This window comes from Rhinolophus ferrumequinum, chromosome 15 (genome assembly GCF_004115265.2).
Source record: "Rhinolophus ferrumequinum isolate MPI-CBG mRhiFer1 chromosome 15, mRhiFer1_v1.p, whole genome shotgun sequence".
NCBI lineage: Eukaryota > Metazoa > Chordata > Mammalia > Chiroptera > Rhinolophidae > Rhinolophus > Rhinolophus ferrumequinum.
This window is the reverse complement of record NC_046298.1, coordinates 35403844-35426195: the sequence shown is the minus strand read 5'-3', so window position 1 is coordinate 35426195 and position 22352 is coordinate 35403844. Positions and strand designations below refer to the sequence as shown.

The following is a 22352-nucleotide window of genomic DNA, read 5'->3' as shown; positions in this document are numbered from 1 at the left end:
CCAGGATGGAGCAGGCATGGAGGGAGACCAATGGTGATCTCCACAGCTGGAAGACCAAGGGCCACCTCCACAGCAGACACAAAGAAAGAGAAAAGAGAAGGGCTGATTCTGCAACAAGGAGAAACCAAGGGCAAAGCAGCTTTGACATCAGAAGCAAAAAGGGCAATCAGAAGAAAGCTTTGTGATAAATGACTAGAAAGCAAAGCCCACCTCAAGAGGAATAGAAAACCAGAAACAAGCTTCATTTCCTGCAATTTACTCTCACCTGTTCTGTTGGGTTCACCTCCTCCTCCAAGAAGCCACCCTGATCCCAATGCAGTCCCCTTCTCCAGAGACACACACTTTCCCGTTCTCAGGACCACCTCTGCGTTTAAACACTCACCAAATTCCCCGGGTACTTGCTTCCTCAGCCCACCAGGGGGCCTCCCAGCTCCAGGCCTCTGGCCCAGCAGGTCCCCACTGGCTACCACTTTCCTTCTATGTGTCCCAAAGGGCACTCCCAACAATGGTCTGGTTCCTACCACCTGGTTCTCCCAGATGAATGGTCCGACAAGCAAAGGGACCCGACATCTAACAGTGAGAGGAAGGGAGGGCAAGAACAGCAGCCACGAGAAAGCTGTTCAGGTTCTCACGGGAACAGATGGACTAAAGTCAAAATATTCCATGAACAGCACTGTGACGGCTTATTGTTATTAGGGGGTCTCTTGCCTGCAGGGGCCACCCACAAGAGCAACTCCAACATAAGCCATCAGTGAGAAATCCAGGCTTCCTAATCCCCATATGTCTTTCAGAGAAAAAAAAATCTCCATTTCCTCAAACCACATTTCATTAGGTCACCACTTGTAAGACAGGACACAAGCAAAACCCCACACTATTCTAAAGTCTAAAAGGCAGACACGCTTTGAGATTTTAAAGGCATTTATACAAAAATAGTTAAACTACAATGTTTTTGACATACAAATGGACATCCGTGAGTTTCTCATAATTTTCCTAAGAAATAACAACCGTGGGCCAAGTTTTTAGAAGAAAACTATATTCTCTTAAAGAAAATGAAAATATTCTCAAAGGAAAAACTTAATTTAAGTCAAATCATATGCATTTGTCATGGAGTCTGATACACAGTGCTTTCCTGCAGTAGGTGCTCTCCCCGCTGCATGAGCAGGGCACCTCCTTCAATGTCTCTTGACCAAGACCTGTGGCTGGAATTCTGAGTGAGAAGGTTCTTTTTCCGAGGCCAACGGTGGGGGCAGTCTCCAAGCCAGGAGCTAGGGACGGGGAGACTGAGGTGGACGGTGGCTGAAAACACCCGTGGGAATCCAGGTGGCCAAGTCCCGCAGTGACCACAATGGCCAAAAGCAGGGCTCCTTTGCAGGCCCCACTCCCCAAGGGCGCCATTCCTCACGCCCTCCTGTAACACCAAACAAGGCGCAGCCACGGCCCTTGAGAGACACAAACAGGCATGCCCCTCCGCCAGTTGCCACTGGCCAGCCCGCATCCTGTCCTTCTACCCGGGGTCTACCCCGCACCCCTGCACACAGTGGGGCGTCTTCAGTCTATACCCCGTGGCGGTCTGAGCCTGCCCCACCCCCACCCCACCCCGGGCGCGAGGGTCCGGAACAGACAGCCGTGACGCGGCGGGTGGGAGGCGGGCAGGCAGGAAGGGAAGAGGCTGGAGGTGGCACGGACGGTGAATAAATAGAAGTAGCTTCGCCGCGGGGCCGGCCCCTCGGACAGCAGCTCGGTGGCAAGTGGGGGGAAGTTGGGGGGAGGGGCGGAAGTGCGGCACCCTGACACAAAACTTGGACCCTGACCTGGGTCACCCATGCCGTCAGCACTCACACTCACACACACGCACACAAGGCCCCAGGGTCCGGCGCCCGCCCCCGCTCAGAGCTCGGTGACGTGCACGGCAGGGGAGGGGAGCGGGCCTGGCCGGAGGCGCCGCAGGTGGCAGCGGCGGCACAGCAGGTGGCCCTCCAGCGGGTAGCAGCGACGTCCATCCTCCCCGCTCAGCTGCAGCCCGCAGTCCTAGGGAAGAGCACAGCCCCGACCCCAGAGTGAGTAGGCAGAGGGGCGCATATTGGGCACCTCAGAGTAACAGGGTGGAGGCAGATCCATAGGGTTCTGCCCAACTTCCGGAGTCCCCTGGCTTTTACTTAGTTATTTTTGGAGGGAGGGGGTCGGGAGCCCATGTAGGACACGTGGAATTGGAGATGCCTCCTAGAGGAGGAGAGAGGAGGGAGGTGGTTAGACACAAAGCCTGGAGACTGGAAAAGAGGGCTGGGCAGTAAATGGGGGTGTCAGAATACAAATAGGATGGTCTTAACAAAACAGATTACATCTCCCAGGGAGCTCAGAGAACTAGAAAAGAGGGCAAAGGCTGAGCCCTGGCGGCTCCAACATTAAGAGGCAGAATGAGGAGGAGACTGAGCCAAGGCGATTTGAGGGGGAAATAAAGTGAAGAAAACCGAAACTGGATGGTCCTCAGGGCACAGTGACTAGTCAGGCGGGGAGTGGTCAGGGTGAAGAAAGCTGCTGAGAGGTTAGGGCAGTGCCACTGAGAAGTGTCTACCGGCTCCTGCCACCGGGGGTCACTGGTGACCTTAGGAAGGGAGGGTCAAATGCCTCCCCCAGTGGCCTTAGAGAGAATGGAAGAGAAGACTTGGGGACATCAATTAAACAAGGAGATTTGCTTTATGTCCCTCATCTTGCCATTTTACCACTGTGATATATTTCATAGGCTAATTTTTTCTGTTTAACAAGTTATGTGACTGGTATGTGACCTCTGTAAATAACTGGCAGGAAGTGTGAAGCACAGCTATGGAGGGTGTGCTTCAGAGACAGTGGGGTACCAGGCGAGGCCACTGGACAACTTTTTCTTTCCTTTTGCCTCCCACCCCAAGGAGGCCCCTTTGGTCACACTCTTACTGCATCCAGGGCTGAACTCCTGCCTCAAAGATTTGACATGTCTTACCCAAAGCCCCTGAGACCAACACCTGCCCTGCCCCACAAGGAATGGAGCTGGGCTGCTGCGATGGAGACTCGTGTCCCAAGCCACTCACGTCCCAGGTGTCCTCCCTGTCCTGCCACAGCTCCCAAATGGACACTGTTTCTACCACACAGAAAGCGGAAGAGAGAGGAGGCCTAGAGACCCAAGTTCCTGTCCAACGGTCTTCCCTGGGGACAGCAGCACCTCATCTCACAGCCTTGAGGCTCTGGCTATGAAACACCCACAGCTTGACTTGCTCAACTACCAGAATCAGCCTTAACCTAGGGACTATGCTTTGCAATCCCAAGGGACACCATGGCCTCCAGGACAGCAGAACAGGATGCCCTGCTACTGCCGGAGGGGGAACTGCAGGCCCTCTGCAGGCCATGATCCTCCTTCCCTGTTCCCACAGCAGGATTCCTGTTCCCACTGGGCCACTTGCCCCCAGCCGGGCAACCTGGTTCCAAATGGACCCTTGAGGACTGAAGATTTCTCACTGACACTCCCTCCTGCTCTTTCCTGGGGCTCTGAAACCCAACACACTCTTCTTGATTTTTCTCCTACCTCCCCATTCCCTCACTATCGGCCTCCCCACATGGCTGCTCTGCCTCTATGGATCGCCCAAACGCTAGTGTTCCTTGGGCCATCCTGAGCCCCCGTTCCGTCCCCGATAGCTCTCCCTGGAAGACCTCAGTTACTCCCCTGGCTTCAGCAGCCATCTACACGTCCAGGATGGAACTCCTGTTTCCAGCCATGACACTAACAAGGAACGGACTTCCCATCCTCCCGTTAACAATGAAAACCCAGGCCACATATATGAAACAACGGCTTTGCACACCCTGGACAACAGGCAAGGCAGGTTGGTGATCGCTGACAGAAGGGAAACTAATGAGATGAGCTGCAAGTTACTACCTGGAGAGATTTTCCGGGTTGCCCAAAGAGGGCCTACTGGTCTCCTTAAATTGAGAATTCAGGGAAGCCAAGGCGACTAGAAACCACAGGGCAGAGTGTTAGAGATGAGAGAGCTGTATGTGCCAGTGACTCTCAGATTCCTACACCTGTAGCCAGATCTCTGAACTCCTAGCTGCAGCCTGGACATCTCCACTTAGGTGGCTCCGGCTACCAAAAATGAGAGCATCTCATCCCCTCCTCCTCTCACCCTCATTCGCTCCTGAGGTGACACCTCCCAACCCCCAAACTCCCACCTCTCGTCACTGACTAAATCCCGTCCCTTTTACCACCTAATCACCACTCAACTCAATTTACTTCCCTGAACCCAGGACCATAATCCTGACTCTACCAGGCTCCTCCGAGAACCCCAGCCCCAAACCTCTTCCTCCATTCATTCTCTGCATAGCTGAGTTTCTAAAATCTGAAGGCCGTGGTGTCATCCTTTCTGCTCATCTTCTGTTGCCCTCAGGATAAATCCACACTCCTTAGCTCATGTGGCCTTTCATCTCTAGCTCCTGCCAACTTCTCCAGTGACACAAAACAACACACTCACCTTCATGCCTAAGGACATTGTACTTCAATTGCCTGGAACCGCCCTTCTCATTGCCTCCTCGGCTAACTCTGATTCATCTTTCAAATCTTAGCTAGAGTGTCATCTCCTCCAGAAAGCCCTCCCTGATTTTCCAAGGCCTCCTATGTGCTCTGAAAACTCCCCTTGACAGCAATGATGACCCTGTGTAGACCCAGCCTGAGTACGTGTCTCTCCCACGGGAGTAGAGACTGTCTTTATTCTATGTACATCCACAACACCCCACACCTTAAAATCCTCAGTAAATACTTGATTGAATGAGAAATGGGCTGAGAGAGAACATATCTTGGGGAAAGGACTCACGGGGGGAGGACAGGTAGAATAGGTAAGACTCATACAAGAGGAGGGGGTTCACAGAACAACTAGAGAAAAGGAGACCCGTGTGGATGGGGACTGCCCCAGCCTCCAGCCTTCCGGGCGGGCCGGGCTCACCTCACAGTGATAACATTCCACGTGGTAGTCTCTGTCCATGGATACCACACGGATGGTTGTCTCACAGCCCTGGAGGAAGAGAGGGGGTTCGCACACAATAAGCAAGCTGGGGACGAAGGTAAATTATGCGTGGGTGCACACAACTACACCCTGTGCTACTGTCGTGTCAGATGTGTATTCCCGCCCATCTGAGCACTGCCCTCGGGGTTTCCATGGGGCCGGAACGAGCATCGGTAGATGCACACGAATGGCTGTGCACGTGCCTCAGGCACTCTCCCACACTGCAGCCAACAGCACACTCGCGTGGCCACGAGAGCCGTCACACAGGTCAGTCCTGCTTCCCCAGCTTGGGACAGAACCAGCATGTGTGGAAGACTCAGTGCCTGAGGGTCTGCACCCCGCAAGGATGTCTCCTGCACAGGCCGTGCCCTCGTCTCGTCTGCTGCCCCCGCCAGCTCTGTCTGCAGAGCTAACAGACCCAGGCAGCAGTCCTTCCATCGATGGGCAATGGAGCTGAGGGCGGCAGTGGGGCGGCCAAGCAGCAGAGGCCAGCATTTCCCTCTAACTCATGCAGGCACTCTGCACCCTGCAGCACGGACACAACATACACCCCTCAGCCCTGAGGGATATGGGGCAGGAGCATCTGCTCATCCCTCCCACAGGGGCCCGAGAGCTGGGGCCGACCTGGACAGGACCAGGCAGAGGCCAGGCTGGGCCAAGCACCTGATCATCTCCAGGTGAATGCTTCCTACCTGTGCAGGGAGGATAGGACGGGCACAGGAGGCACATTTTGGTGCAAAAACCCTGCAGAAATGAAGAAAACCAGAAGTGACCAGCTGAGTGACCAGAAGCCAAGGGCACAAGGGCAGGGCCATCCACAGCAGCCCCATGACGTGGCCCGAACTACAGATCCCCTTTCCTTGTGTGGACAAGCCAGGGTGGGAGCAACTCCCCATGCCTTCTTGGCACTGGCTTTTTATCTGACTCCCCACTTCACCTTGACTCCACCACCTCCTCCAGGATGGCTTTCAGGTTCTACCCTACTCTCTCCCTCATGCTTCCTGCAAGTTCCCTGTCCCCTAATGTCCAGGTTTGGGCCACCTTCTAGCTGAGATGCCTGCAGAGCCTGGCTCCACGCTGACCTGTGCCAGGCACCAACCCCACGCAAGGCAGCAGCACAGGACCAGAGCTCTGAGGGCTGGGCCTGGAGTCAGAGCAAAGGCGAATGGACTGGCTGCCCAAATGGGTACCGGACAGGCAGGAGAAAGACACTGCAGAGACCCCCGTCCCAAGCAGAAGAAACCTAGCCTGGCCCTGGGGACAGAGGGATAGATGCTAGGTGGGACAGCCAGAAGAGTCCCCAGCACTAGGAGGAGGGAAGCATGCAGGCAAAGGCAGAGAGAGGAGAGAGAGAGCTGGTGGCTGAACCACCCAAGACAGAGGGCTCACGGCAGAGATCATGCCTTAAACCAACCACTGAGCACAAGGGGAGGCCGGAAGTGCAAAGACCAAGAATGCAGAACACTGACAGGCAGACCAGAGAAATGCGTCCAGGGGAGGCAGAAGAAACAGCGGGAGTCACAGCCGCTCCATACGCCGGCTACTCACGTGTGATAGTCTCGGACACAGTAGATGTTGTTGTCCACGTCCACAGTGAAGGGCACCCCGTCGAGGCACTCATTGCACACGGAGCACCGGAAGCAGCCTGGGTGGTAGGACTTCCCGAGGGCCTGGAGGATCTGGGGGTGGGAGGCACTGAAGGGTCAGTGCAGGTGGAAGGCTCAGCACAGCCCCCGGAATAGGCTCTGGCTCTGAGCCCCTGGCAGGTCTGCAACAGGTGAAAAGGGTGGGGTCCTAAGTCTGCCCATGTCCAAGGGGCTCCAGGAGCCTGGGGGAGGTTCTCACCATCTCCATGATGAGGTGTCCACACACGCTACACTTGTCAGCCGTTTGCTGGAACCCGGAGTACTGGGAGGGGACACAGGATCCAGGATGTTATGTGACAAAGGGGCACTCACTGCCCAGCCAGCACCTGCCTGCTGGCCTCAGGTCTCCATGTGAATCAGAAGGAGGGTCCCTACCCCTGCTCCCACCCATGGCAGCAGCCAGGGCATAGCTGACTCACCAGGAAGTCCTCCTGGCAGTACACCTTCTCGCCCACATTGTAGAACGCCTTCCCACGCAGTCGTCTCCCTGCAAGGAAGAGGGTCAAGAAGGGGGTCCCTGGGCCGCTGGGATCCCGGGATGGGGCCCGTGCTGCCATTTCTCAGCACCCCCCTCCAACACGAGAAGCAGATCACAGACAAAGTTTAAAATTTCCCATTAATGTTATGTTATTATCATTATACTAATATTTTTTAATTAAATAGAATATGTCAACAGAACTATTGTTAAGAGACTGTCAAAGCAAATATGGGAAGAACTTGCCAAGTGTACATGATGTTCCAATTAATTTTTTTTAAATCACATGCACTACAGTTGAACTGAGAGCAGACTTTCAGAATGAACTTCCTTGTTCCAGGAACATCAGAAGTACAACTCTCACCAGGTAAAGGAGCCCAAGAGGAAAGAGGTGTCCCTGTCAAGACAACAGCCCAACAGACCTACGCGAGTCGCGAGTCGGGAGCAGGACACAGCGCCTAACTAGGAACAAGCGGGCACCTCCCCCCCCACCCCCCATGAGGGCATCCATGAAAAGCCACAGCCGACCCCACATAACAGTGAAATGGTAAATCCCTTTCCCCTTAGGATTCAACACTGGCCCTAGACAGCAACAAGACAGTTGGAAAAAATAAAAGATTGCGAAGGAAGAAATAAAACTATTTTTAAACACAGATAACACGATTGTGTTATGTAGAAAATCATAAGGACTCTACGAAAAAACTACTAGAGCTAATAAGTGAGTGTATCAAGGCTGTAGGCTACATGGTCAGCATATGAAAACCAAATACATTTTTATATTCTAGCAACAAATGATTGGAAAATGAACTTACGAGTACAATTTTTAAAACTGCACTTACATAGCATAAGAAAAACCACCCATAAATACTGAGGGATAAAATTAATAATAGATGTGTCTGACTTTACTCTGCAAAACTAAACTTTGGTGAGAGAAAATTTAAAGATCTACATTGATATACCACTGCTGGAAAACAGTTCTGCACTGGATCTCTCACATTTCTGCGTATCTTACGGAGAGCTGGCAGCTTTCATTCTGGATTATCTTTCCAAGGACATTAGTGGAGCAAACTGCTTAGAAGACGGTGATAGCATCTCCCCCTGAAGCAAGGGCAGGTTTGTTGGCTGCCCAGTACAATAAAGACATGTGGGGGGCGGCCGGATGGTTGGTTAAGAGTGGGAGCTCTGAACAACAGAGTTGCTGGTTCAATTCCCCCATGGGCCAGTGTGAGCTGCGCCCTCCACACTAGATTGAAGACAAGTACTTGGAGCTGATGGGCCCTGAAGAAACATACTGTTCCCCAATATTCCCAATAATAAAAAAAAGACATGTTCCTCCAGGACAAGGGTCAGATAGCTTTGATGGCAGCCCATTATAAAATGTCCATTACAAAATGTTGGGGTTCCCTAACTCAGGGTTCCTCAGCCATGACACACATCTACTGTGTGTGCAGCATCCACCTAGGCCACTGTGGTGGGACTCAGGAGAGCAAATAAACTGATGTGAAAATGGCGTTTCATGCAGGAGGTTCATGTTTTCAGTCAGCATCTGTGAAATGGCCACAGGCTCACTTGTCAGCTTGCAAATAGGGAAAAATCTCAGACCCTGCACAGTTCCTGACAACTATCTTCATGGCTTCAAGCGGTCTAATATCAATTCCCCAAAAACTGATCTATACTTTTTTCCCCCTTCTTCAGCCTCCCCAACCCGCCACTTCGGTTCAAGCCGTTGTTTCTCAGTCTAGTTGTGTAGGACACAGCTCCCTGGCCCATGCTGGGATTATGAGCCTTGCGCCCCCCCCCCCACCCCCCCCCGCCCCCCACCCCCCCACCTCCCCACCTCCCCACCTCCACCGCCACCTCCACCTCCCCACCCCCACCCCCCGCTGAGGCAGCTGGTCGCTGGTCTTGGGCAGGCTCACAGCAGCTCACTGGATGGAGCACACAGCAGCCCGCAGCAGCTCACAGCAGCCCAGCTCCAGGGAGAGCCGTTGTTCACAGTCTTGGCTGTAGAGGGCGCAGCTCACTGGCCCAGGTGACCTCAGCGTTAGGAGCACAGCGCTCCAACCACCTGAGCCACCAGGTAGGCCCGATCTATACTTTCCATGCCACCCTATCAAGATTCTAGCATTTACTCTTTCCTATGTGAAAATTGACGTGCCAATTTTAATATTTATATAAAAACACAAAAAAACTAGAGTAGCCAAAATAATCTCGAAAAAGATTAACAAAGTGGGAAAATTTATACTCCCTCCTATTTTAAAACTTACAGTAATCAAGACAGTGCAATGTTGGGATAGAGAGACAAAACAATCAGTGGAACAGAACAGAGTTCAAAATAGATCCACAAATATTTCAATAAACACACAAGTGGCAAAGCAAAGTCTTCTCAGCACATGGTGGTGGAACAACTGATTATCAACATGGAAAAAAAAAACTCAATTTCTTCATACCATACAAAAAAAATTAATATGAAATGGGTTATCAACTTAAAAATGAGAAACTTAAAGCTTTTAGAAGAAAACATAGGAGATTGTCTTTATAAAACAAAACAAAAAAAAATTGACAAACTGGATTTTGTCAAAGTTTAAAATTTATTCAAAAATATATCATTAAAAATATTTTTTAAAATCACACTAGAAAAAAATATTCACAAACCACACATGTGAAAAGAACTTGTACTCAGAAGATATATATATTTTTTCCTACAACAATAAAGACAATTAACTTCCCATTAAAAAACTGGGCAAAACACTTGGACAGACTTCACAACAGAAGATATGCATGGTCAAGAAGCAGATGAAAAGACGTTCAACCTCATCAGTCTCAAGGAAATGCAAATTAAAACCACAATGAGATACCACTTCACACCCCACTAGAATGGCTAAAACTAAAAAGACCAAAGTACCAACTGTTGGCAAATACGTAGAATAACCCAACTCTCTTATATTTCTAATAGGAGTATAAAATGGTACAAGCCCTTTAGAAAGCAGTTCAGCAGTTTCTTACGAAGTTAAACATACACTTAGCCTATGACCCAGAAATTCCACTTCTTGGAATTTACTCAAGAGAAATGAAAACATTTGTCCACAAATGACCTGTACAACAACATTCACAGCACAGTAAGAAAGGAGTGAGCTACTGATGCATGTAAGTAACAACATGGACTGAAAAAAAAGAAAGGCATGCTTAGAAGAAAAAAAAAAATCAACCACAAAAATAGTATATACTATATGACTGCATTTATATGAAGCTCTAGGACAGACAAAACTAATCTATGGTGGTAGAAATCAGAACACTGGTTAGGTGAATATGGTGGGGGAGCATATGGGGAACAACTACAAAAGGGTAAGATAGAAGATTCTAGGGTGTTCAAATTTTTCTGTATCTTTGTTAGGGGTGTGAGTTATATAATTATAAACACTTATCCAAAATCTTTTAAGTATATACTTAAGATCTGTTTGCTGTACTATATATAAATTGTGCTCAATTAAGAAGGAGAACAAAGATAAATCTAGAACATTTTGTGCCACAGTACAGAAATGCTCAGAAAATGACGGGTACACGTCAAAGGGCACAGAAGCCAACTGGAAGGGACTTCCTCTGGCCAAGGTTGAGACAATTTGTGCATTAAAAGGAATAATGACTGTATTGCAATACACTGCATGAATAAAAGTCTGTAAGTATGTAATACTCACAAAAGAAAAATATGCATTTTCCTTCATTTAAGTTTAAAACTTTCCTTAATATTTATTTAAAGACACAAAGAACCCTAGAATAGCAAAAATAATCTTGAAAAAGATCAACAAAGTTGGAAAATTTTAACTACCTCCTATTTTAAGACTTGTAGTAATCAAGACAGTGTAATATTGGAATGAAGAGAGACAAAAAGATCAGACAAAAAGCTAGAAAGCTTTCAAACATTCCCTGGGGAAATGTACCTTCAACATACTCGTAGACCACAATGAATTCCCACAGACAGACTTCCACAATTGAAAATTACAAAACTCGTGAAAAAGCAAGGTATCATGACCAAGAGTGAGGAGAAACAATAAACAATAGAAGTAGGATTTCAAAAGACATCAGATATTGGAATTATTAAATACAAAATACAGAATAGATGCACTTAACATGCTTACAAAATAAAAACAGATGTCTAAAACATGAGACTACAAAGATTTCTTGGACAGGACATTAAAAGCAATAACTATGAACAAATAAAAAAGATAAACTGTACTTTATTAAGAGTTGCTTTTCATCGTAAGACTGCATTTCGAAAGCAATGAAGCAAGAATAGGATAAAGAATTTACAATGCATATATCCAACAAAGAACTTTTATCCAAGATGGGTAAAGAACTCCTACAAATCAACAAGAAAAAGTCAAACAACCTAATTTAAAAATGGGCAAAAGGGGCCGGCAATTTGGAAAAAAGCTGACGTCTCTACATGATTGAATATACCTATCTATGACTATGGTACATTTTTCTTGTCTTACTGCAATGAGTAGGACCTCGAGTACAATTTTAAAGACATGATTGCAGGCATCATTTGTCTTCCTCATTTAAAGGTCCATCTTCTCATATTTCACCACTGAGTATGTTTTCATAGATTTTTAGTAACCAACTTTTATCAGCTTTAGAAGTTCCATTTTATTCTTCATTTGCTAAGAATTTCTATCATTAATGAATACTGAATTTTACTGACTGTTTTACCTATACCTATTGAGATGATTGTATAGTTTTTCTCCTCTAATTTTTTAATTAGGTGAATTACATTAATGAATTTTCTAATGTGAATCCACCCACGCATTCTTCAGATAAACTCAAGTTGGTCATAATATATTATCTTGATTATCCATGGCTGAATTCAGTTCCACAGGAAAGAAAAAGGGAATAAATAAAATAAATAGTACAAGAAAAACTCACAGAACTGGGGGGAAAATGTCCCGTCTAACAGGGTTCTGTGCGTGCCTAGCACATCCAATGGCAAAAAGCCTACACCAAATATAATAATAAACTACCGTAAGTCAGGCTTCTGCACTGCACAACTTCAGAAGCAGCATTCCCACTGTACCTACGTAAATGTCACCCTCTGGAAGGGCACAGTACACAGCCTTTCCAGAGGCCACTATAGCCAGGATTTGTGTAACATGACAGCCCTCTTCCTGAGAGCTCCCAAAAATAAAAAACAAATCCACATACAAATGAGAATGAGAATGACATCAGAATTTAACAGCAACAGTGGCTGCTGGGAGATAAAAGAATGACTTCAAAACGCTGAGTAAAAATCATTTCCAATTTGGAAATCTATCCAGTCAAACTATAAGTTAAGTGTGAGGGTAACATAAAGGCATTTTAGACATACCAGAATTCAGAAAATGTACCTCCCACATGCCCTTTCTTAAATAACTATAGTAAAATGGTGGAGTCATTTTGGTTGCTTCACAGCCTTGATTCCTCCCTTCTTCTCCAAGCTGTGTTCAGTATCCAATCTTACCTCAGACAGCAGGTGTGTTTAAGGGAAACCTGAATCTACCCCCATTACCCATAGGTGGGTTTAATTAATATAAAGATAATTCCTCTTCCTCCCTCACTACAGTATTGATTCAGAGACCCAGTCAATCAAATCACAGCATTCCCCTAGCCACAGGGATTGGTTCAGGAATGAATGTGGGAGATTATCTGGCCGATGACATATAAGGTGATAGTTGCTAGGTGTTTTCTGAAAAAGAAGTTTCCCCATTCCAAAAACGTGACCAGAAGAGATGCCCCCTCTTTCTCCAGACCAGTGATATGCCAACAGATGTCTCAAGCTGCCTCAGACATTTCACCACCCTAAGCGAAATGGCTCTGAGGAAAGAACCAAACCCAAGGGGAATCCAGCCAAGCTATTCATAAGGTCTGAAGCACTAGATCAATCTCAGCCTGAAGCCAGCCCTATCTCTGGGCTCCCAGTCCACGGGGTCAAGAAACACTCTTAGAGTTTGAGCCTCCTCAGTAGCTCCTCTGTTATATGCAGCTGGAAGCTTCCAGGAAATAGTGGATTCGATCCAGGAAGTGTACATGGGAAGGCACTAAGTGAGCCCTCCACAGGGACCTAGAGAGCAACTGGCTCCGACTGACGAGAGGCCAGGGGCTCCCTGTGGGGACTTAATAGAATGCCTCATATAATAGAGCATTGGGGGGCAGGGGGGACTGAAGACATGATAAGCAAGACAACACAAGTGGGGGAAAAGGTTAGTAAAGAAAGAACTCCAGAAAAAGACTACGGGGGGGGGGGGGCAGGTAATCACAGTATAATTCTTGGCTCTGCAGTGAATAATATTTATATAGTCATGGTAATCTAAACCTGGCTTATTGACTTAACCACAATTATGACATGAACACACTGAGAATATGGAAGGGGAACGGGCAGTATAAGAACCTGTTCCTCATCTATCACAGCAACAGAAAGTATGTCTAAAACATCAAAAAACACGGAGCCACTATGGGAAAGAGTATGGAGATTCCTCAAAAAATTAAAAATAGAACTACCACACGACCCAGCAATTCTACTTCTGGGTAAAATTTATCTGAAGAAAACTGAAAACACTAATTGGAAAAGACATATGCATCTCTACGTTCATTGCAGCATTATTTACAATAGCCAAGATGGGAGCAATCTAAGTGTCCATTGACAGATGAACGGATAAAGATGTGGTACATATATACAATGGAATATTACACAGCAATAAAAAAAGAATGAAATCTTGCCATTTGTGACACTATGGATGGACCTAGAAGGTATTATGCTAAGCGAAGTAAGTCCGACAGAACGACAAATGCCATATGATTTCACTTGTATGTCTAACAAAGCAAACGATACAAAACAGAAACAGACTCAACTGTGTTCGCAGCTTCCACTGGTAAGTAAGTGTGGCTAGTTCAAGCAAACTGTCCATAAATCCACCAGTGTAAAGCACTGAGGAAGCAACTGGCTACAAAAGCAGCTAGCAAGAATGCGCCCTCTATTAGAGGGGTGAAAAAAACCTCACCATTACAGACCTGGCACTGTGGCACTCGCTGAATATTAGACATTACCAGAAGTCCACTGAACTTCTGATTCGCAAACTTCCCTTGCGAAACATTGCTCAGGAATTCAAAACAGATCTGCATTTCCTGAGTGCAGCGATTGGTGCTTTGCAGGAGGCAAGTGAGGCCTACTTGGTCGGCCTTTTTGAAGACACCAACCTGTATGCTATCCATGCCAAACGTCTAACAATTATGCCAAATGACATCCAGCTAGCACGTGAAGAATGTGCTTAAGAATCTGCTATGATGGGAAACACTTCATTCTTTAAAAAAAAAAATTCTCTTCATGTTATTTGTAGTTCTGAATGTTAGATTTTTTTCCCCCATGGGGTCAAAAGGTACCTAAGTATATAACTGCAAGTGGAAAAACAGGGACAGAAATCAGGTATTGGCAGTTTTCCCATTTTCGTTTGTGTGTGATTTTTAATACAAATGCAGGGACATAAAGTATTAATGCTAGTCAATGTTTCAGTGAGTAAGTTTCAGCAGTTCAACTTTATAATAACTATAAATAAAGCTGCTAAATTTTTCTGGACAATGCCAGCATTTCGGTTTTTTTAAAACAAGTAAATTTCTTACTGATGGGGGAAAAAATAGAAACAGACTTATAGATACAGAGAACAAACTGAAGGTTGCCAGAGGGGAGGGAAATAAGGGGAAGGGTGGAAAAGGTGAAGAGGAATAGGAGGTACAAACTTCCAGTTTAGAAAAAAAATAAGTCACGGGGATGTAACGTACAACACAGGGAATATAGTAAAACATATCGTAAGAACTTTGCACAGTGACAGATGATTAATAGACTTACTGTGGTGATCACATCATAACGTATATAAATGTCAAATCACTATGTTGTACTTTGGAGACAAATATAACATTGTATTCCAACTATACTTCAATAAAATTTTTCTTTTTTTAAAAGAAACGGTAGTGCATGCTTGTTAGAGATCCGGAGGTATCTTACTAGGAGAAATTGCTCAAAAATGTTCCGTAGCTGCCTCTGAGGAATGAGGCCAGTATTAGAAAGGAAACTTTTTTTTTTTTGCTGTTGCAAAAACAGCTTCTTAGAATGATTTGACTTAACACTGTGCAGGTATTATACTTTTATAAAATAAAATTAAAATGTGTAGTATAACTAAATGAAAAATGTCTGCTTCAGGGCAGTAGGAAAATCAAGAGCGCAGACTTATTAGGTTGGTTGGGTTGCAGTTACTTTTTTCTTTTTATAACTTTGTCTAGGTTAAATGATAACATTTACAGTTTATGTTGTGTATAAAATCAGGACAAAAAATAAATTGCAAGGAGAAGAAATATTAGCCCCACGTCCAGGCAAGCAGAAGGCACGGCACCCAGGCAGCCGGGAGACATTGGTACCCTCCACAGGACGGAGCCTCCAAAGCCCAGGGCCAGAGGGACAGCTTTTCCCAACCGCCAGCAAAAGGCTCCTCCGTGGCTCTATGCTTCCCTCTCCAAGGCCCAGTAGCTATTCCCAGAGGCCTGGGCCTCTCAAGCAGGCCAGGCCCAGAGAGAAAGAGGCCACAACTTAGCCTCCTCCACACCCCGGCCTGGGCCAGAGCCGGGTGGTCCATCTGCCTGGCACTCAGGTGCGAGGGGGTCCATGGTGCATGAGGGACCAGGAAGCAGTTACCTACCACAGGAGTCACAGGTGAAGCAATCAGTGTGATACAGGCTCCCCATTGCCTGGCACGCTTGCCTTGCTCCGTAGATGCCAAGCCCACACTTGATGCAAATGCCTATGGAGGAGAGGCAGGAGAGAGCAGTGGTTAGCGCCGTAACTGTGGAGCTGGATGGATGTCATTCGACTCCTAGTCCCAAGGCTGCCCAGCCGCCTGACCTTGGGCAAGTGAACTTCCCGAGCCTTCTATCACGCAGTTACAAATGGCTAACACGGGGACAAGGGCACCCACCACTTAGGGCTTGTTGCTGTGGTTGTTTCACAGAGCACCTGGCACAGTCAGAGCTAACTGACGCTGTCCTCACCATCAAGATGATGACATGTTTAGTCATTCTGAGCCCCTTCACCCATGAGCTGCTCTCGGACTAAGGGAAAATTCTTTCACCTGTCTATGAACCAAAAAGAACGAGGGCCACACAGGCACAACCAGGGCTGTCACTGCCCCTCCCCAGCTCTACCAAAAGGCTCATTTATTCTCTTGTCCGGTCAGCACACTGAGCGCTGGCTGCCACGTGCCCTGCACATTCAGGTGTAGGAGATTCTGCAGTGCACCAGTCAAGGCCCTCCCCGCTCAAGGAGCCTGTATTCCAATGGAGGGAGACAGACAACAACAGGTCAATAATATCTCAGGAGGAAACAAGTACTATGGAGGAAAATAAGGCTGATTAAAATTATGTCTGAGTGGGGCCGGCCCAGTGGCTCAGGCGGTTAGGAGCTCCGTGCTCCTAATTCCGAAGGCTGCGGGTTCGATTCCCACATGGGCCAGTGGGCTCTCAACCACAAGGTTGCCAGTTCGATTCCTCGAGTCCCGCAAGGGATGGTGGGCAGCGCCCCCTGCAACTAGCAATGGGCAACTGGACCTGGAGCTGAGCTGCGCCCTCCACAATTAAGACTGAAAGGACAACAACTTGACTTGGAAAAAAGTTCTGGAAGTACACACTGTTCCCCAATAAAGTCCTGTTCCCCTTCCCCAATAAAATCTTAAAAAAAAAAAAGTATGTTTGAGTGTGTTATGTTTAAATAGGGTGGGGTGGTCAGAGAAGGCCATAGTAACAAGCTGACAAGCTAATCTTTGTGCAAAGGTCTTAAGAAATGAGGGGGAGGGAAGCTGCAGGCCTCTGGGATTACTGGCTGGAATTAGGGACACCCCTGGCAGCACAAGGTAGGGTGCTCAGCAGACAGGGGAGGGGTGGTCAGGAGAGGAGTGACCAGCAATGTCAGGGCAAAGCCCAGCACTAGCTGTAGGGACTCCTTGACCAGCCTCCTGGAGACCCAGCCCGTAGGCGGCCAGCCCAGGCCTCAGAAGTCCCCTTCTCAGAGTTACCCGGGGTGTCTCAGGCCTCAGAGGGCATGAAGACGCACTCCATCCGCCCTCTGACTCTGAAATCTTCTGGCTGCTCTAGGACATGCTGCCCTCACCCTCTCCTTGCTTTCAACCAGGTCTCGCTCCTAAACATTTAACTATGGTCAAGCCTCTTCCATCTTTAAAAAAAAAATCCTCCTTCCCCATCAGCCACCCCATTTCCTAGAAAGAAAGCTTAGTCCACAGTCAGTCATCTCCTAACTGTGCTAATCCATGGACTTCCTGTTCTGATCTTGCTAAAGGGGGACTTCTCTTTGGTTTCCAGGGTCTGACCTGCACCTGGCTTTCTGGTTCTCCCTTCCCAGCTCTGGTGGGTATTCCCCTACTCTGTCCTGGGTCACCCATGCCTGGTCTCCCAGGGGCAAGGAGGACCAGTTCATTTGTCCTCAAACCCAGGCAGGAATGTAAAGGTTGCTAGTGGGGTTCCGAGCGAATAGAGAAGAAAGTCATGGCCACCAGAAATCGCAGCCACGCCTCAGCTCCACTAATGGCTACTAGGTGGGAATGCAGGCCCAGCTTGCTAAAGACTCTAATTTTTAAAGAAAACCTAGCTATCGAGGTTTGCACGTGAAATCTTCCCATACTGAAATGACTTGCTAACTTAAATGTTTTGAAAATGCAGAAGCCGAACCACCATGTCTGCAGGTCTCCCTCAAATGCAGACCAATCCCCTCAACGGCTCCACCTGCTCAGGGCTCAGCCCCAGCCCGGACCTCTCTCATGAGTCACTGCTCCACCTCCCAGATGGCCCCAGACCATTCCAGGTCCAAAACAGGAATACAGGGTCCCCACAAACCTGTTCTTGCCTTTGGGTTTCTGCTCAGGAAACGGCACTCTTTTCAGCCAGGTTTCTGGGAGCATCCAGTCTAACCTCTCTCACCTCCAACTCCGAATCTCAGCTCCTGTGTGCCCTAATCTGGACTTCATTTCCTCCCCTCACTCCCACTGGCCTGATTCAGCATCATCAATTCTCATCCCAACAGTGATTTCAACAGCTTCCTTATGGTGTCCCAGCCTGGCCCCCAATAATCCACCCACAAAATTGCAGGCCGACTTATCTTTGCAAAGTGAAAATGATCCGCTCTCACACCTTCACTCTTGTCCATCTACTTTGAAAACCTGGCCTTGTCACTTCTCTAAGTTACCGGACTACATGGTGCAAAGAATAGAAAGAAGGTGGCTGCCTGGGGGAAGCAGGAAAGGAGGAGGAGGGGCTACAATCTTGTATCATTAGGTTTTTGGTTCTGTTTGCTGTTTTTCTAAACATAGGCTTGCATCACCTTCATAAAAATACACTGAAGGAGGAGAACTAGGAGCATGAGGTACCTCGGAAATTCAGGGAGCAGAATATTTTGAGAGTTGACTCTACATGTAGGATGTAGCAGTGAGATCCAGACCAACCAACGAGGCCTGGCAAATACCCATGGGAGCTGGGGTTGGAGAGTCACCAGGGTCCTGTGCAGGAGCTGGATCAGCCCAGTGAGAGGAGACAGCAGGAGCTGAGGGGAGATTAGAGACAGAGAAGCAAAGACGGTGCCAACCAGACTCCGGGATGAGAAGATGACATGAAAGGGCCGATGAGACAGACCTGTGGCCTTGTAGCTTCGGGGCTTTTGTTTTTAATGAGCGATCCCTGTCCATACAACCAAAGGAAAAGGGCCAGTGCAGTGGAAAGAGGAAAGCTGAAGATGGAGAAGGTGGAGTTGGAGACGGAAGGACCCTTGTCCTCAGATCTAGATGTGGACTTGAGAGCCTGCGGGGAAGGAACAGAAAGCCACCGGGGAAGACAGCAATTGCTGACCCCAATTTTCTCAGCAAAGTAGTCAGGGCAGGGCCAGAAGAGAGGAAGGTTATTAAGGGAATAAAGCTGGGAACTGACCAAGGCTTAGGGTGACGGATGGCACCATGGAGGCCAGGAGACCCCTGATCTGTCCCGACTTACAGCAGGAAAGGGGGTGCATGCACACTGACGTGGACTCAGGGTTCTGCAGGGCAGGCAGTGATCAGAGGAATTGCTGGTCTTGGTGAGACACAGGCCACAGTCAGAACCGAGCGGCAGCAAAAACAGGGTGTGGCTCTGGGAGTGGGTGGCTGGAGAGAAGGCAGAGAGGTCACCGAAGCTAAAGAGGTTCCGGAAGCCTGAGGCTGTTGGCTGGCTAATGGCAGCGGAACTTGGTGAGGAGAGATGGGAAAGTTCCAAAAACATCAATGAATGGCAGTAGGACTAGGAGGTCAGCTGGTACCAAGGTGAAGCAGAGGAAGGGATGACACAAAGAGGAAGAGACACCCTGAGGGTGAGGTTTATCAGAAATCATCTGAGCTTAGGCTACTTCCTTGTGTAAAATTTTGTATTGCTCAGGTTGCACTGGATGAAGTTGCCACTTTTATAGATCAAATATCAGCAGTAAAATAGTAGCTCAAGTAAATAGTTGCCCATATTACCCATAATTTTTAAAATCAGGAAAACGTTGCCTAAATCTGGCTTCTCATGAACAATCCAAAGATCTATCATCACTCACCTCCCCCGCCCACGTGGCTCCAATGGGCGGGAACTGAGCCGAAGCTCCCTTTACAAAGGATGACCCACCGTCCCCTGTGGTCTCCTGCCATGGCCCCCTCACTTCTCCAATTACCTGCCTGGGTCTGGCCACCTCAGCTTCACACAAAGATGCCGGAGAAGCTGTGGGAGCCCACAGAATAAACCCTCGCCCAGGTTCTGCAGTGTGTGGGATAGGAAAACGAACAGCTTCCTCTGGGAAGAGCAATGGAAAGTCTTTCTCTTCAGAAGACAGCCCCAGCTTCTGCCCCTGGCACCTGCCTGGCATGAGAGGCAACAGCTTCCTAACGCACCTCCCTGCTCCCAGGATGATCCCAAGCCCTGTGACAGCAGCCACACCACAAAGTCTCACCCTGATGCTCCGAGATGAGCCTGAAACCCTTCACCATTCCCCCTCCCAAAGGCAGGCTGACCCTTTGGCCCTCACACTCCTTTGACCACCTGACCCCTCCTGGGCTGCAACCCTGGAGAACTTATGTGGAACAATCCTCGTCCTTACTTGTCTCCTTTTGCCCACATTCTTCCCTCCGCTTGGAATGCCCCCGTCTGGCCTGTCAAATACAGCCTCCTCCTCTCTCTAGATCCAGTTCAGGGCGGTCCTGAGCTGCTAGCTAGAATGAATGCATGGAAGATGCAAACCCCAGGACAGCCTCAGTCCCAGGGAGGATATAACCACCAGCGCCCTCCAAAGCCCCGTGCCTCAGCCTTCGTCACTTAGGGAGAGACGGAAGCCCCCTCCCCAGGCCTCCTCTCAGAACTTCAAGCTAAGAGTCCTACGAGTTGTCCAAAGGACTTATAGGGATCGGGGGGCCAGGGAGAGATGGGAAATGCCATCTGTCAGAGACTGGTGGGCTTTACAAATGCTGTCAAGCAGGATTCCCTTTTGAAACATACACAGCACAGCCCCGAGCCAGGACAGCCCAGTGTGACCGGCTTGGTCCCCTCCCCTTCGGGGTGGACTCCCCCTCCTCCACACGTTCTCCTTGCAGCAGCTACCATCACCAAAGCCTCAGGTCAGGCGCGGTCCGGTGGTACCTGGGCCGCTCCACCTCCCTGCTCTGTGCACACCCCAGACTGCAGAGGGAAAGGGGGAACACCGGGAGGGCGGGTCCCTACATAACGTCGGCCGTCCGCTGGTCACAGAGCATCTAGTAGGAGGCAAGTGCCAAGGATTAAGAAGAAATTATCCGGAAATGGCTGGTTTTGCCTATTAACATGACTTTTTCTCCCAGTTCGGAACAGGGCACTGACTCCCTTTCTCAGAACCCCTTCTCCGGCCGGGAGACCTCGAGGTGAGGCCGGCGGCTCACACTCGCACACTCTCTGCGAAACACGCCGCCGGCTCCCCGATTCCATCCCGGCCCCTCGACAACGCCCAGCCCCGGCCCACCCGCACAGTCCCGGGCCGAGCCGGCCGCCACCCGGAGGCCGTCCGACCCGCTCACCGAAGTAGTCCCGCGCCGTGCGCGCCTCCAGCGCCCGCTCCAGCTCACGGGTCAGCGCTTCCAGCCGCCGCTCCGCCGCGCTCGGGCCGCCCTCTCGGCCGGGGGGCAGCTGGAGCGAAGGCAGAGGGAAGGGGGCCGGCCCGGCAGGCTCGGGGGAGCGAGCCGGCGCGGGGCCGGCGCCGGGCAGGAGGAGGTCGGCGTAGGCGCCGGCCGAACCGCGGGAGCCGAGACTAGATACGCTGGAGCGGGCGCTGCCCACCGACGGCGGCCCGGGACCGGGGCGCGGGTCCGAGCGGCCGGAGCGCGGGCTGCCGTGGCGCTGGTCGTAGCCCAGGCTGATGCCGCTGGAGCGGGCGCTGCCGCCGCCGCCGCCGCCGCCGTCGGAGCCTGCCAGGCTGGCCCGCGGGCTGCCCGCCGGCTGTGCGCTAAGCTCGGGGGCCGCCGCGCGCCGTGGGCCGCGCTCCCCACGGCTCAGTCCGTCCGCCCCGGCCTCAGCGACGCCGCCGCCGCCCTTCCCTCGGCGGCCCAGCGCCGGCGCCGCCTCATCTCCGGGCCCGGGCCGTGGCACCCGCCGCCCCCGGCCCGGAGAGTCGCCGCCGGGCTGCAGCTCCCGCAGGGCCAGCCCGGCCAGGAGCAGAGCCGCCTCGTCCGCGGCCGCCCGGGAGCGCTGCATGGCCCGGCCCGCCGGCCCTCGCGCGTCACCTCCGCCTCGGCTTCCCGCCGCCGCTCCGGCCGCGCCGCCGCATCGTCCGCCCGAACCCGGAGCCCGCCCCGGGACCCCTGGGCGCGGGGCGGGGCGGGGCCGGCGCCGGGCCGGGGTCGCTCCGCCGGCCACGCGCGGTCCGGACGCCGCGGCGCTCCGCTCAGCGGCGCGCGCGGCGGAGGAATGTGCGCTCGGAGGCGCCGGGCCGCGCCCCCTCCTCCCGCGGCCGCGCGGGGGCGGAGGGACTCCTTTGTGGGGGCAGGAATGCGAGGAAGGAGACGGCGCTGCGGCCTCTGGAATGTGGGGGAGTGGCGGCGGCGGCGGCGCCGGGAGCGTGGAGGGGCGCGGAGGCCGAGCCGGGACGCCGCGCGTGCTGCTCGG

At 50.3% G+C, this 22352-nt stretch overlaps 1 protein-coding gene across 2 annotated transcripts; it reads right to left on the bottom strand.

Annotated features, from left to right (window-relative positions):
- Nucleotides 1-240: 240 nt before the first annotated feature.
- WTIP (WT1 interacting protein) lies at nucleotides 241-21941 on the bottom strand. Of its 2 annotated transcripts, none has more exons than XM_033127608.1 (8): nucleotides 21269-21941; nucleotides 15860-15961; nucleotides 7087-7154; nucleotides 6867-6929; nucleotides 6570-6700; nucleotides 5714-5765; nucleotides 4962-5030; nucleotides 241-2028 (listed from the first exon to the last, which is right to left on the bottom strand). In XM_033127608.1, the coding sequence occupies exons 1-8, from the start codon at nucleotides 21939-21941 to the stop codon at nucleotides 1888-1890; spliced, it is 1299 nt and encodes a 432-aa protein (XP_032983499.1). In that variant the 3' UTR covers nucleotides 241-1887. The 2 variants fall into 2 exon arrangements, with proteins under 2 accessions (XP_032983499.1, XP_032983500.1); XM_033127609.1 differs by lacking the exon at nucleotides 21269-21941 and adding an exon at nucleotides 18593-18776 and having other exon boundaries at nucleotides 622-2028.
- Nucleotides 21942-22352: the final 411 nt, after the last annotated feature.